This window comes from Poecilia latipinna, unplaced genomic scaffold, assembly GCF_001443285.1.
Source record: "Poecilia latipinna isolate Pla-1442-1.1 unplaced genomic scaffold, P_latipinna-1.0 Scaffold2497, whole genome shotgun sequence".
In the NCBI taxonomy this organism is placed as follows: Eukaryota; Metazoa; Chordata; class Actinopteri; order Cyprinodontiformes; family Poeciliidae; genus Poecilia; species Poecilia latipinna.
In genome coordinates, this window is record NW_015115113.1 from 67,887 (window position 1) to 82,864 (window position 14,978).

Consider the following 14,978-nt stretch of genomic DNA (forward strand, 5'->3'; position numbering starts at 1 on the left):
TGGCTGGGTTCTCCTACCTTCGTCTGGAGATAGTGGGGGTAGTAGTAGGTGTAGTGGGGGTACATTGGCTGCTGCTCCAAACGTTTTCCCATGTAGCTAGAATCCAACCGAAGGTCCTGGAGGCTGGAGATAGAAGCTCACAGGTTGGGGTACAATCACTTCCAACCACTGGCCTGGATCCTTCAGGAGGGCTGTTTCCAAGAGTGGATGCAAGGAGAGAGCGCTCTTCTCTTGCTAGTAAGGTGTTAGATGCACGGCAAACAAGGTGGGCAGGAGAACGCACTGTGCATGGGATCTCAGCCTGATTGGAGCTTGCAAGGAGCTGTCGTTTTGAGGGTTTGGAAAGCGTGGAGCCAGGGTAGCAGAAGAGAGAGGTTGAGGAGACAGATGTGTGGGGTAAGGAGAGCAAAAATTCAGAAAGACAGTAGCAAAAGAGGGAACAATAAAGAAAAACTGAAGCGCAGGACTAAAAGGGAGTAAGAGGAGAGGGAAGAGAAGGATGTGGAATGAATGGTTGCGTTCTGCGTCCCGGTTCTTGACACTATGTGGACTAGAAATTAGACTCACTCCTCTTCTCTGGTGCCCTGAACATGCCCCTCAATTTGTCTTCCAATGTCTCTCTCTCTCTCTTTTTTGTCTCTTTTATCCGTTTTTATCCAGTCTCCCCTGTTTCTTTCCCCCTCTTAAATCTGATGAAGAGCCTGATCCCAAGGGGAGCCCAGCTGTATCCTGAAGAACACACGGCGTCCTTCTTGCTCTATCCTCAAAAGACACTGGAATCAGCGATGAACTCACACATGGATGTGGAACCGGAGAGAGAACAGAAGGAGGAGGAAGAGGAGTAGAGGTGGAGAGAGGGTGGTCTGGAGCTGAAGCTGTGACTGTTTTTTTTCCCCCCTCACTCCCTCCCTCTTTTGTTAAGCTCCAGGGATAGATAGGTAGATATCGCTGGAGTCTTGCACGGAGGATGAGCAAAGAGGAAAAAGCCTCGGTAAAAGGCAGATAGCCTTATCCAGACGTACTCTCTCACAAAAAAAGAAAAAAACGGAAAATCCCTCCTCATCCACAAGGTGCCCCTTCAACTCTTTTCTCTCTTCTTCTCTTCCCCTCGGCGATCCCTCTCTTTCTTCTCAGGCTCTTTCCCTGACGGTTTGCTTCCCACTGAGCCTGGCAGCCGTCACTGTGTCTGTGACTGTGTGTGTGTGAGTAGTGGTGGTGGTGGAAGCAGCGGCGGCGGCGGTGTGGTATGTGTGTGACTGTGCATGTAACTGAGAGGGGAACGTGTTTGTGTGGCTGCTGGCGTCTGCTCCGCTCTGCGTGCGGAGGCATAGAGGGGCTAGGCTTCGGCGCAGCTACGCTCCTCCCTCTATCCCTCTCTTCCTCTCCCCGTTGTGTCTTTCTCTCTCTCCCTCTGTGTTCATCACGGAACTATAGGAGGGTGGGAGTGGTCGGTCCTGCCCTCCTTCAAGTTTGTGTGAGTGCGTTTGCTCTCAAAGGAGGCTGAGAAAGACATGCACTGACTGTCCGGCTGGGGAAGCAGATGTGGAGGAAAGAATGAAGAGTCTGAGATTGGCCCAGTGAGAAGGCAACACACAACTTGGAAACAGAGAGAGACCCCCACTACTGGCACGTTGTAGGTCCAGCAAAGCTTGAATCAAATTTCCGAGGATGTTTTAATACCTAAAACATTTCACTCATGCAAGAAAACTCTGACATGTATGACCAGGCAAAAAGCCCACAACAACGCTCCATTCACATGCCCAGCAAAAGGCCACAACTTGGAGAGGGTGCAGAGTCAAGTGGCTGTGTGGCACAGTGACCCACTGACACAGTGCTGCCTGTTACATCATGTAACCAGGTTTAAGTAGCGCTCTTACATAAGCACAGTGAGCCATGCATGAAAAGGTTCTTCTGCCCTCTGACTACAGCAGTATGCGTGTATATGTGTGTGTCTATGTGTGTGTGAGTGAAAGTGTGAGAAGGGTTGCCAAACAATGCAAGCACACTGCAGAGGAAAAAGGGCACAGGAACAGAATGCAAAAATGCACCCTTCTCCAAGATACGACCTTCTTTTCTTATGGTCAGTTGCTCTCCAACAAGCCTGAGATCACCCTCTTTCCAACGTCAAGTTCTTGTGTGGGACCTTTTATGATGTTTAGGTTTATGTTGATATCTTATAGGAATTCCATCCGTCTATAGCTGCTTGTCCGTGCAGAGTTATAAGGAGGCTATATAGGAATTCCTTCGACCTTGTTGTATATCATTATTGGCTGGGTGGCTTTTATTGGCTATTATTACCTAATGAGAGTGCACAGAGTCTTCGTGTCCTTGATTAATCTTTTGAACTTCCGTTCTTGGTTGGTATTAAGTTTCTTTAAAACAGACATAGAGCAAGTAAAAGTAGCTGATTATTACGCAACTTGATGTCTTGTGAAATCAGTTTTTGCAATGTCTCCAGATATTTGAACGGCCTGTCGTCAAGTATTAACTCCATCTCTCTTCCTATCAAGTCTAACTGGCTTCCTGGTGAATATTGAAGAAAAGCATCCCCACAGCATGATGCTCTCACCACCATGTTTCACATAGAATGGTGTGTTTAGGGTGATGTCCATTTTCAGTTTTGGTCCACACATGCACTTTTTCATATACTCCACAGGTTTGCAGTTGTGCCATACTCTTGTAATCTGTGAGAAGCTTAGTGATGTTTTGTAACCTATCCCTACTTTTACACTTCACTACACTCAATCTCTGACCTGTCACTTGTGTTCACTGGTCTTCTTTTGCTTCCTGCTGCTAGTTCACTAACCTTCTCTGACAACAATGAGATTTTCACAGACTGTTTGCTTGCATTGAGATTCAGTTACACACATTCATGTTGATTTCTAATTAGATGGCTTCTGACGGCAATTTCTGCCACTGGAGTTGATTTATTGTGGCGGTATCAGAGTAAATGGCACTGAATGCAAATACAAGGTATTTTTTCAGGTTCTTAATTATAAATAGATACGTATTATTATTTTCCCTTCACTTTCGAGTTATAGATTATATTATATTCGTCTATCACACAAAATCAAAATAAAATGCATTAAAGTTGCTATTATATGACAGCATGTGAAAGTTAACGGGGTAGTAATAATTACAGGTCACACACTGTCGTCACATTGCACCATCCACTACTGTTTCCAACGTGCCACTTTCAATTTTGCCCTGACAATAAAAAAAAAGAGTTGTGATGTTGCAAGCACCAATATCTGAGTGAGCCAATTAATTGAGCTGCACTACCTGCCTGCACACATAGCAGCTCTGCATATGACTCAGGAAAAGTGGTGGTGACAGCTTAAAATTGAACATTATGCCAGGATTGTTTGCCCAGTTACAGGCAACACGGTTAGGGTTGAATAAATACATGACATTCATGAATATTTCAACCATTGTTACTGATAATTAAGCCTTCTAAGATACTGAAGTTTAATCGGTAAAACATGGGAATGAGGAGGACAATGAGCAAAAGTATAGGCAGGTAGGACAAACCAAGCAAGACCGTAAAAATGTCCCAATGCGTTTTGTTCATTTCACCAGAAATATGACAACTACTGGATTTGGCAGTTCAGTGGGTGGATTTTGGCTAAGTAGATGAATGACATGTTTAATTCAGGATCCGCCCAAACCCTAGATGTTATTATGGTGAAAAGAAAAAATGAGACAAAAAAAAACAAAAACTAATGGAATAGATATCAGTAGAGGTGGGGGAGGACAATGAATCAATGTGTTGACCTTCTGTTGTCATAGCAAATTTAGTCAGGGAGGAACTGTACATATCTATTTCAGGAACTTTTTTGTAAGACAATAGAGTAGTTCAGGTAAGTATAATTTGATCCACATTTTAGCTGATTTGGATTTCTCTGTAAAAAGTAAAAGACCTCAATATTATATATATATATATATAATATATATATAATATATATATAATATATATATATATATATATATATATATATATATATATATATATATATATATATATATTAGTCATCCTGATGTAAAGATGTAAAGAGGCATACATAATTATGTACTGGCTTTAAAAACAGCATTTTACTATTTCTCATTTAAACTGACTTTTGTGTTCTATATTAGTGAAACCTTAGACTTACCTAAGACCAGAAATTTGAAAAAACATCCCAACATTTCCAAATCCAGCATCTTCAATGACAGACAGATGCTAAACGCTGAAAAGCATTAAACAAAGAGGTGCATTATTGCACTATGTACAGTCTTCCCATCTCATTTCTCACAATAGGACACTAAAACACCCTTAATGTTTACATGAAAACATTGAGATGCCTTCAGTGTTTATATGTAATGCCTTTGATAAGCAGTGGCACAGTTAGAAAACTAACTGAGATGAATGTCACCATGTTTGATGCAGATAAATATAGCAAATAAACCTTCAAAATGAAATTTATGGTACAGCACACCATGTGGCAAATACATAACTGGGTGATGAAATTATAATAAATGCTACTCTAAATCTGACTGGCGAGTAAACACAATGATCACACTCTTCACAACTGTGTGTTTTGTCCTAATTGAGATTTCAGGAGACCGACAGGATTCTCCCCATCTGCACCCCTGCCCCCTTGTCTTCTCTATGCACTGATGTGTGACGTGAAGGCAGCTCTGAGTCTGTGTTGTAACACAACGTCAGCATCATGCCCGCAGGCAAGCCTGGACAAAGCACTATAATTTGCTTATATATTATTTGCCATTATCTACGTTGCCTTGTTAATCGTTTCAAGAATTGGACCATCTTATTTTTCCTCGTGACACAAGAGTGTCTCAAGCACTGCATAAATAACATGCTGTAATTTCTGCAGCATATCTTTGAGCCATTTCCAAGTCTTGAACATTTCTAATGTGTTCTGTTGTTCTGAAAATGTTGAAACGGAATGTTTGGAGGCGACTGATCCTGATGCAAATATCTATAAATAATATCAAAAGCTCTCTAGAGGAAGGAAGTTACTCATCAGGAAGAGGGCTACTCAGTTTAAACTTGGTATCCAAATAGGAGTCAGTGGGTGACTAATTCACAACTGAGAGCAGCTGCAGTGGTCAGGCTGAAGCCATCACCTGACAAGTAGTTGAGATAAGCGTAAATACACAATATCAAGCGTGGTCTAAAGTGACGCAGGTTGCTGCGTTGTCAGGCACACTCATCAAGCAAAAATGCAGCTTTGATCGGGGAGCAGCTGCGCTACAGAAAGAAGAGAAGAAATTGCCAACCGTAGGTAGAAGTGAGAGAACAGAGCAATGATTCGGTGTTAAATGGAGTGCAGCTTTGAGCTAAAATATCAGTACGTCTGCCAGAACACGAGCTGTCAGCTCACAGATATAATTATCACTGTGTTAACCATCCTAATTTTTTCCATGTGGGAATTTGTGGTCAACTTTAACATGCATATAAGTAGTCATAAAGGTATTTAGTTGTCAGTGAAACCAAAATTTTAATCAAATGACGGTGATGGTTGCTTACTTCACAGAAAGTCAGATGGGCTTAATGAGCTGTATCCCAGTTTACTATCCATGTGGGTTCGTTTTTGAATGTTTTTCCAAAAAACTAAACACCATAATTTATGTGAGAGCAACTGGAAACTCATTGCTGAAGGAATGTTTGTGAAAACAGCGCTGTCTGTACTTTAGAATAAATCATTTTAACCTAGAGAAAATATTTAGAGCATATGGAGAATAAAGCTGTGCTTTTCATGAAAATCTCACCGGAACAGTTAAAGGTTAGAGTAAAACTTTCAAACACGCTGTAAAAATGTAAATCAAACAGCATGTGGATTATCTGCCAGACAGAAACTAAAGTAAAATTAACTCCAATTATGTTAGACTGCTGCCTGAAACAGAGTTAACATTAGCTTTCTAGAAGTGAAGCGTCACAATTGTTTGTGTTTTTTTTTTTCAGTGTGGAAATGCTTCCCTGAAGTGGAATTTTATTTTCCAAAAACTGAAGGCATGAAAAAAAATTCTGATGAGTTGGGATGAGGATAGTGAGTATTTTAAAATGTATTTTCATCTCATTGTGAGCAGCCATTGGTTGGGCTCTCAAAAGCACTCACCCAGACTTTATGGAAAGTGACACAATCTCAGGGACCCATTAAGCGTGACTGCCAGATTATTTTCAGAAATGTATAGTTTTTCTTAACTTTTTCTACTAAGACTGTTAAGAAACCGCACAAAATGAATGGTAGCTATCGGCGCCACTAGTCCATCCAGCTGTATTGCAGAATCAAAGAGGTTGCTATGGATAAAGTCAAAGACAAAATCACAGCCTTGTTTCACATGCAGCAGTATGAAAATAGGCAGCGCTTTGTGAGAGCAAGCGTTCAGGCACCCCCGAATGGTTGCAATGGGAAATTCAAGGATTTCTCAAACGTGCATGAAAGAATCAAATCAACACTGCAGGTATATATTTGTTGAGGGAATAACATCATAACATAATATAAAGCTTTAAAAAGTAGATTTTACATAATACCCTTCCTTGAAGCAAAACTACTGTGTGGAGGAGATCAGGGGGAAAATATCCAAACCAAGAATCATTCTCTACAGCTTTGCACTAAGAGGAGGTACAAACACTGACCAAAGCAGTTTGACAGCCATTCACCAACTCCATGCACAGAATACCAACCAACCAGGGAGTTCAGGAATGTGTGTGTGCGCTATAAATGAGTAGCAGAAGAGGCAAAGTTTTCCTAGGGATCTTAAGATTCAGCTGACAGTGCAGTCTGGAAACACAAAGAGAGAAAATTGACTCCTTTAACTGCATAACACGGTTCTATTGTAAGAGGAGCCATCGCTACATCTGCTACCAAAGTAAAGCTTCCTAATTACCATGTCTACTGACGGGGCAGCCACAGCGATGGTGGTAAATACACAGCGAATAATTGCTTTAATTTTAATATCAAATGATGTCTTCAGTACAACCATTAAGCAGAAGGTAATTGTCTGTTACAAGTTCTTAAGGAGAGTATATGTAGCCTTTTCTAAAGAGAGATAGATTTTTCTAGTCCGCTCTTTGACAGATTCGAGACAAAGCCCGACAGCTGGAGCCAAATATCAAAGGGTCTGCATTGACACTGTGTATTCGTGATGCTCCCAGTCATCAAAGCAGTTTTCAAATGGAGCAGGAAAGGCCATGCTGCGTCCCGGGGATGTGTTCCTCTCATCACTGACCACCAGATGTACAACAAACACAGGGACAGAAAAAAAAAAAAAAAAAAAGAAAGAAACAGTCGCGTAAAAAAAATAAAAGCTCACATCTTAGCTCTGTTACAGCTGGGAAAACATAAGAGGTTATAATAACCAGAGGCCTCCTTTACAGAAGCTGCTCTGGTTTTCAGGGAAAATACTGGCCGAGATATCATCGCACACGCACAGTGTGGTATTTGCACAGAGCAGATTTACACTGGTAAATGGGCTATTACATGAAATTGCCACACACACACAGCATGAGGGGAAACAGTTTTTTTGTCGGTCTCATGGAATACAAGCAAAGAAAAGAATGCTGGATAAACAGTTTTACTTTCTTGAAGTCAACTAAAGCAAATCATACATATATATATATATATATATATATATATATATATATATATATATATATATATATATATTTTTTTTTTTTTTTTTTTTTTTACCAAACATCAAACACATTAACACAGATGCATCCCAGCAAGAAGAGGTCATTGAAAGGTAAGGCTAGGATACCTAAACCACCAAATAAATACAAATATAGCTGAAGTCTTAACTTTTCATCTCTGCAAGAAATGCTTTTTGAATGGCCTCTATGTAGTGTTAATAGAGCAAACCTTCACAATAAGAGACTTTTTGAGGTATGACATTCTCTGAACTGAACTGAAAATAGCATAAAGCCACAGAAAACTCTCTGTTTATAAAAACACACAGCTGTCCGAATGCATGTTCATGCTGCAATATAATTATAATTATAATTTAACACAGAAAAGTGTGGCATGATTGTGGGATGAAATTATGAAATTACTACTACCTGTGGTGACTTGAGTTTTTCTGTGTTTATTTTAGGTTTCTGAGTCTTTTGAGTATCCTTTGTCCTGTCTACTCTTTGATTGTTCCCAGGTGTGTCTCGTTCCCTGATTACCCTCTGTGTATTTAATGTCACCTATGTTTCTGTGTCTTTGTTGGGTCCTTGTTGTATCTGTCTCGTCTTGTCGTCTTGTTGCTTCGTCCATGATCATTCCAGAGTTAATGAGCCTTAGCCTTCCGGTCTCTCTGTGCTGCCTGGATTTTGGACGTTGTGTTTCTGGATTCATCATTAAAACCAACCTTATTTAATTCCAACATGGGTTCTCTGTGTCATCCTCACCACATCTACACCGCACTTTGTGACACTACCTATAATAATGGCAAAACTGATTTTGATTTAAAACTGATATGGCTGTGATAAATTTGCAACTATAATCATGGCACAACATTACTGTAATGGTACACATTTAATAGGTCGCAATAGTGAACATTATCTGAGAGATATTTTATTTTGGAATTAAAAAAATAATTATGAGTCAAGTTAACCTCACTAAGCGAAACCGTTTTCAGCTCGTCTTTGATCACCTTTGACAAACTGCCAGTGATGCTTATTTTGGCAAGGCTGTTTACACTTTTCTTTTAATTTGAGAGCAATCCACGTATTAACTCTGCTTCTTGAGGGGAGTCACATCAGGTCAGTAGTCCGTTGTTATGTCCCAGGATAAATTATGCCCACAGTGTTAATCTAATGCAGGTAAAAATGTACCAGGACATACTTAAAGCTGGTTTAAGTGAAAGTGCCTCAGAAACATTTCGAGGATCTATGGATAATTCCATGAACTTTATTGCTGGACCTAATTTAAAACACAATTTTGGATTAGAAATGTATCTTTCTTCTCAGTCTTTCTCCAAGTTAAGTCTGGGAAGTTAAGTTCACTAAAGTTAAGCAAAACAAGAAATTTTGACATAAATAGGTTGCACCAGGAGCTGAGTTGTTTTTCTATAAAATATCTGAGCTCAAAACTACATATTTTTTATCCTTAAATCAGAAAAATGCTTAAGCAAACCCTGGGGTGACTTTGTAAATTTAGAAAACGCACGGAGACATACAAAGGAAAATTAAATTACACAGTTTTAGATGACAGTAAAATAAAATGAAAAACTCAACTGTCTAAAAAAAATGTTCAGCATAGTAAAAGCTGAAACATACTCATTAAAACGGTCTCAGCACACTTCTGGCCTGCAGTGTGGTTATTTAATCAGAGCAACGCAAAAATCAACCACTGTTGAAAACATAATGAAAATCAAAGTGGTTCTACATACATAAATATAGAGCCAAAACTATTTGCTCCTCTACTTTGACACATGTGTACTTGATTGCCATCCTATTCTTAATGAATAAGGCTTAATAGGATGTTGGCACACACTATGCGACAGCAGGGCTAAAAACTGCTCTACTGCACAGCCCTCTTTAAGTATCTTTTGTGTGTGTGTGTGTGTGTATATATATATATATATATATATATATATATATATATATATTCTTTTTTCATATTTGTCCCAGTTGACTAATAAAATATGTGACAGACTATGATCCACGATCAAACCAAAATGATATGTATTAGATGCATATAACGACATTGGTGGTACAGGAACTGATGCCAAAATGAAAATTGTCCCTTGGCAGACGCCTCTTATTCCATTGCTAAAATGTTGGGTATTAAATGTTCCAATGAAATTTTTACAGAGGCACAGGTTGGTTCAAAAAATGTTACATCAGTATTAAAAAAAAGAAGAAGAAAAAAAAACCTTCTAAATATGTAGCAACTACTGGTGAGAAGACATCCAACAGTAACAGATTTTATTGCTCAAGATATTTCCTCTCAAATTAATGGCTTATTTACTTTACCTTTATTTATATTTGAACTCTCTTAAAACAAGTGCTAATCTGTTCATGGTCATCACAACACTTGCTTGCATGCATTTAAAATGTACCCCTACCACTTTCAATTTATTTATATGGTGGCAATTTGGGACCCTGTAAAAGATGGGAGAGGGAGGGAAAGATTGATGGACAAGATGTAATTTGTGTTTACTATCAGCACAAATTGCAACCAAGCTCGCTAAACTGAGATAAATGTTCATCTTACTAGAGCTGGAGGACTTTAAAAGCTTTAGAGGGTGTCATCTGTGTAAGAAAATTGAAAAACCATAACATTTTGCCAACTAATGGAAGGACATAAAAAGAAAACAATAATCAACCCTCAATTAAACCTTGTGTATAGAGGTGGAAACACGGGAGAATTGTCTTCCCTGATAGAAAATGTCCCATCAGACCGAAAAGGAAAAAAGGCATTCTAATGCAGTGCCAGAGACATCATTCAGAACTTTCAGTCTGTTAAATTATAATTTTGTGATTAACAATCAATGCCATCAAAGTCATCCCAGAGATCATGTAGACGTCCGTGCATCACTTAAGGGTCATTTTATACTTTAAAGCAGCCTCTTTGAACAGGATCTCAGCAACCTTCACCAATAAATTACAGACAAAAGGCATAATTAAAACAGAATGATACAGACGGAGGTGGCATAACAATTTGGGTTCTTACCGTAAACTGAGTCAGAACATAGTTTGCAGTGGACATCATAAGACATAGGGGTCAAGGCAATGGTATGAGACCAAAGAGATACCAGGTTACAGTTTGCGACAGCCGCATTTAAAATGATCTTCATTGCAATGAGAGCATCTGAAGTATCACTTCAATCCAATAAGCTCTTGTATAGCAGTGCGTAATTCATTGCGGAACAGAATCAAACTGGAGACAAATCACCTTAGGCCTTTAGCAAATCCCTCTCCTCCCATCGTCTTTTCCACTCCATCCCGCCTCCTGCTTTTCCTCCCACCGTCTCCTCTCAACAGTGAGCCACATCTCACTTTTACACAAATCTTCACTTTTTTAAAAAAGAGGGGAAAAAAAAAAAAAAACGGAAAAAAAAAAAAAAACGTGTGTCAGTGGATTCATTTGAACAATTATGCAAAACAGACAGGAGATGAAGCTTTTATTAATGTTAGAAAAGTGTTGCATCAGATACTGCTGAAGTTCATTAACTGACTCCAGCTGAAGACGAATGCATTCTTATTAGTTTGATGTCATCATGGTCTGTATCACATTATCTTCTGCGTCAATGCAAAGCTCCCCATGGAACGTATGCCAAAGTAAAATATGGGAAAGGAGTGGTAACTCACAGCTAATACTGTGCAAGTTCAAATTGCTTTGTGTCTTTTGTATATTTTCTTTCTGGGGATTTATATTGCTTCCTAGAAACTTGAGTACTTTTCATGCCATCATTTCTTAGTGGTAATAGAAAAACATGTCTCTGCTTAATAGTAATTATCTTTTTTTTTTTTTTTTTTTTTTTTTACTTATTCCTTTCTTTGAAATCAGATTAAGTCCTGCAAAAAACATTGAGTCATTTTGCCTGCCGCCCGACTCTTAGTCTCGCTGCAGGTACAGAGCCTGGGAAGTGATGGACCATTACTGACTGACAACAGCCCATGCTTTTTGTGGCTCGAAGGGGTAATTAATTTCAGCAAACGACCGCCACGTCTGTCGGCTTTTATAAACGAGCGTTTACGCGCTATGGACAATTTAACCACTCCACTGAGCCCGCCTTGACAGAGATGTGTAAGGTTATGTGTGGGAGAGAGAGAAAGACAGGCGGAGGTGAGGAGAGGGGCTGGGGACCATGCGGCTTGGTGACTGATGGAAAATTTAATCAATAGAGTAAGCACATTTACTCTCATGATGCTCGCCCAACATTCATATTCATGGAGCTAATTCTCTCAACGCCTACTCTGTTGCTCACCACAAAAATTAGAATGCATGGAAGATTTCACTACATCTCATCAGACCTCATCAAAGACCAACATCATCACTGCTAATTATGTGTGGCGTGATGGACTAAACATCATCCTCGTACTCTTGTTAGATAATATTACTCTGGATCGGAGCTTAATTTGATATCCCAAACTGACTGCTTTCTCCTACACTCTGGCACATGTACCTGCTCTGGCTAATTTTCCCTTTGTTAAGGTCAATGGCTGGATTACGCACGCTGCATCAACCTCATCGGGGAAACATTGACTGCATTTAGAGCTGTAATTTCCCAACAACGACCACCCTTTTCCACAATAAACTTTCAAGAGTTTCATTCTACGTTCTTTCATGTCTGTTTACTGTTCACACAAATTGGACCCCGTTCACTTCGCGCCTGGCACTAAAACGCGTCTGAGGGAGTTGATTGTGTCCAGACAGCATCAAATACAGGTGTGAACACACTCGTGAAACGCTGAAGTTTTCTTTGGACCACCATCGCAATTGTGTCTGCATTTATTTGGCTGAACGTATCGCGTCCTCGGGGCACATCAAAGGACGCCAAAATAGCGTGATGTGATTCCTCATAGCACTCTTACCTTGATGGATCTTTGTGCCAACAAAAAGGAGAAAAAAAACAAAGCTATTGTCAAAACTAGCACTTCTGTCTGTTAATTAAAACCAACTTTTTTCCCCCTCATTAAAAGTTTTACTTGTTGCAAAAACAAACTGTCTTGTCACTACATTACACAGTTACTCATGCAAAGCAGCAATCTTCAGTTACATTTATGCAGCACAATACATTTGTACAAATGAGTGGTCAGCAGTTATATTCTAGTTCTACTATATCTGTCCGCTGATGCTTAGCTTTGAAAAGTCTACACATTATGCTATTTTTCAATTTTATTTACTCTCTCGCATCTGTTAAGCTACACAGTTAAGCTCAACTCTACCTAATTGTGACTCAGATGAATCTCAGGGAAGCTTCTATTTAAGTAATGATGTATGTATGTGTGGTGTAGCGGACCTGTTGATTGCTCAGCAGAGAGCCAACAGAGACACGGCTCTGTGTTTATTTGCATGTAAAGTGGGGAAACTGTAATCTGATCTCTCAGGATAACTTTTAATGGTGATAATGTGACGATGATTGTTGTTGGGCTGTTCTACTGGCATCTTGATCAGCCACAACGCATGTTAATACCAGGTCTGAACAGGAGTCATAACAACAGATCAATGTTCCCCATATGACCTCAGACAACCCATTTTGTCTGAGGATTCTGACAGAATCAGAGAGATCTTTCTCTAAATGTACTGATATTTCAAAAGGCTCTTGATGCCATGTATACTAACAAGGTTTCATTGGAATATAGCCAAAAAACAGACCCAAAGCATTACAGATCCTCCACCATACTTAAGAGTGGAGAAGAAGTGCTTTTCCACACATTTGTCTTTTGTTTCACACCAACTCCACCTGGAGTGTTTGCTGCTGAAACATTTCAAGTTTTACTAAAGCAGATGCTTCCAGTTGAAGTCCCATTGTAGATTAGCAAACGCTGGTGTTTCTCCCAAACAAATGGTTGACATGTAGGTACCATCTAGTGGTTAATTTTTGCTTATCTTCAACATTGAGCTTTGAATATTTTTAGCCCTCCTTATCGTCTTGCTCACTGTGCGTTGTGGCAAGAATAACATAGATCCTTGTCTAGCTGAAGGACAGGCGTGTCTGTGTCTCATCATATTTAGACTCCAGGCAGACAAAAAGATGGATTGCTCAGTAGAAAATTCCCAAAAACCGTTTGCCAGGGGCGCCAACGAAATAGTCAGTTTGTGCACAGAATACCATTACAACTTTGTCTGCAAGATAGGTACATCTCTTTTGAAGTAACAACAAAATGTTAGTAATATCTGCCTTCAACAGGGGAGCAACAAGGTGCAAAATAAGGTTTTACAGTTGCATTGTTAAAACAGCTGAAAAGAAAAACAATCCAGAAAAAGCACAACTGAGGATGAAGAAGACCCATTCGCTTACTTTTGCAAAAAAAAAAAAAATTCACCTGATGAAGAGGGGCAGTGGTATGGGGTGTTTTACAAACATTGAGCTTCTTTGATATTTTAAGTTGATAACTAAATTAAGCTCGCAAACGTTTTGGTTGCTGTGGTGTTAGGAGCAGCCTTTACCATAGAGCAGGGTTGCAGTCTTGCACACTCTTATCAACATTTGTGAAGTCCCTCCATTTACATCTTCCAATATAGAGTCAGCATGTCTGTAATAATTTCATGATTTATGTCTGCAAAGTGACAGTGAAATATCAAATAAAGTGAGGCGTCTCTGTAAACGGCTGATACTATAACTCAACACCATGTAGCATTGCTCCCCCTCCCCTCTCCTTCGTAATTTCTAGACCCAGAGGAGTGGAGGGCCACACTGCAGTTACCCGGCGCTCGGTCAGCCAAGTGCTGTGAAAACCTTTCTGTTTGCCTCTAACAATATCAGGTTGCCAGACTATTAGAGCTTCAGCCCCAGTCGGCTTTGTTCCTCCTGCCAAAGCGAGTTACACAGCTTGCCTCAATGTCGGTGTTTTCACAGCTAGACATACATTACTGAGTGACATCAAGCCTGGGGGTTTATAGATCTGCAGGATTGTATGACAGGACCCTTTATAGCTTTTGCAGGACCATATGACAGCAGTATGCCAGCCTTGGCGCTTGGCAGCCTTAACAATAGTAAACCACAGAAAACAAACTAATATGGGCATATGAGGGGCCCAACAGCAACAGTTGTTTCCATAGCTAAGATAGTAATAAGACATAGCTTGCTGTTTGACATATTAACAAAGAAGTAATTTTGGATGTTAAGTGTTGTTTGTAGAAAAGCTCTTTAAATAATCTCTGAGGGCATCTGCTGAGTTTATATGTACATGTAAATTCATTAATTTTGTCCAATGCAGTGAAACAGTACAATAAAAAATTATTGAAAACATTATGAAAATGAGGTACCAAAAGACCAAAAGGCATAAGAATTAAAACAAATAGATAAAACATGTC

At 39.6% G+C, this 14,978-nt stretch overlaps 1 protein-coding gene across 3 annotated transcripts in view; it reads right to left on the reverse strand.

The window, feature by feature from the left end:
• LOC106938052 (RNA-binding motif, single-stranded-interacting protein 3-like) overlaps window positions 1-2,135 on the reverse strand; it is a 65,275-nt gene extending 63,140 nt beyond the window's left edge. The window contains exons 1-2 of one of the 3 annotated variants that reach the window (XM_015019879.1): window positions 568-2,132; window positions 18-466 (exon numbers count right to left, since the gene is read on the reverse strand). In XM_015019879.1, coding sequence (XP_014875365.1) covers window positions 18-92 — 75 coding nt within the window. In that variant the 5' untranslated portion in view covers window positions 93-466; window positions 568-2,132. Of the gene's footprint in view, window positions 1-17 lie in introns of all 3 variants that reach the window. The other 2 variants (XM_015019880.1, XM_015019878.1) reach the window with 2 other exon arrangements.
• Window positions 2,136-14,978: the final 12,843 nt, after the last annotated feature.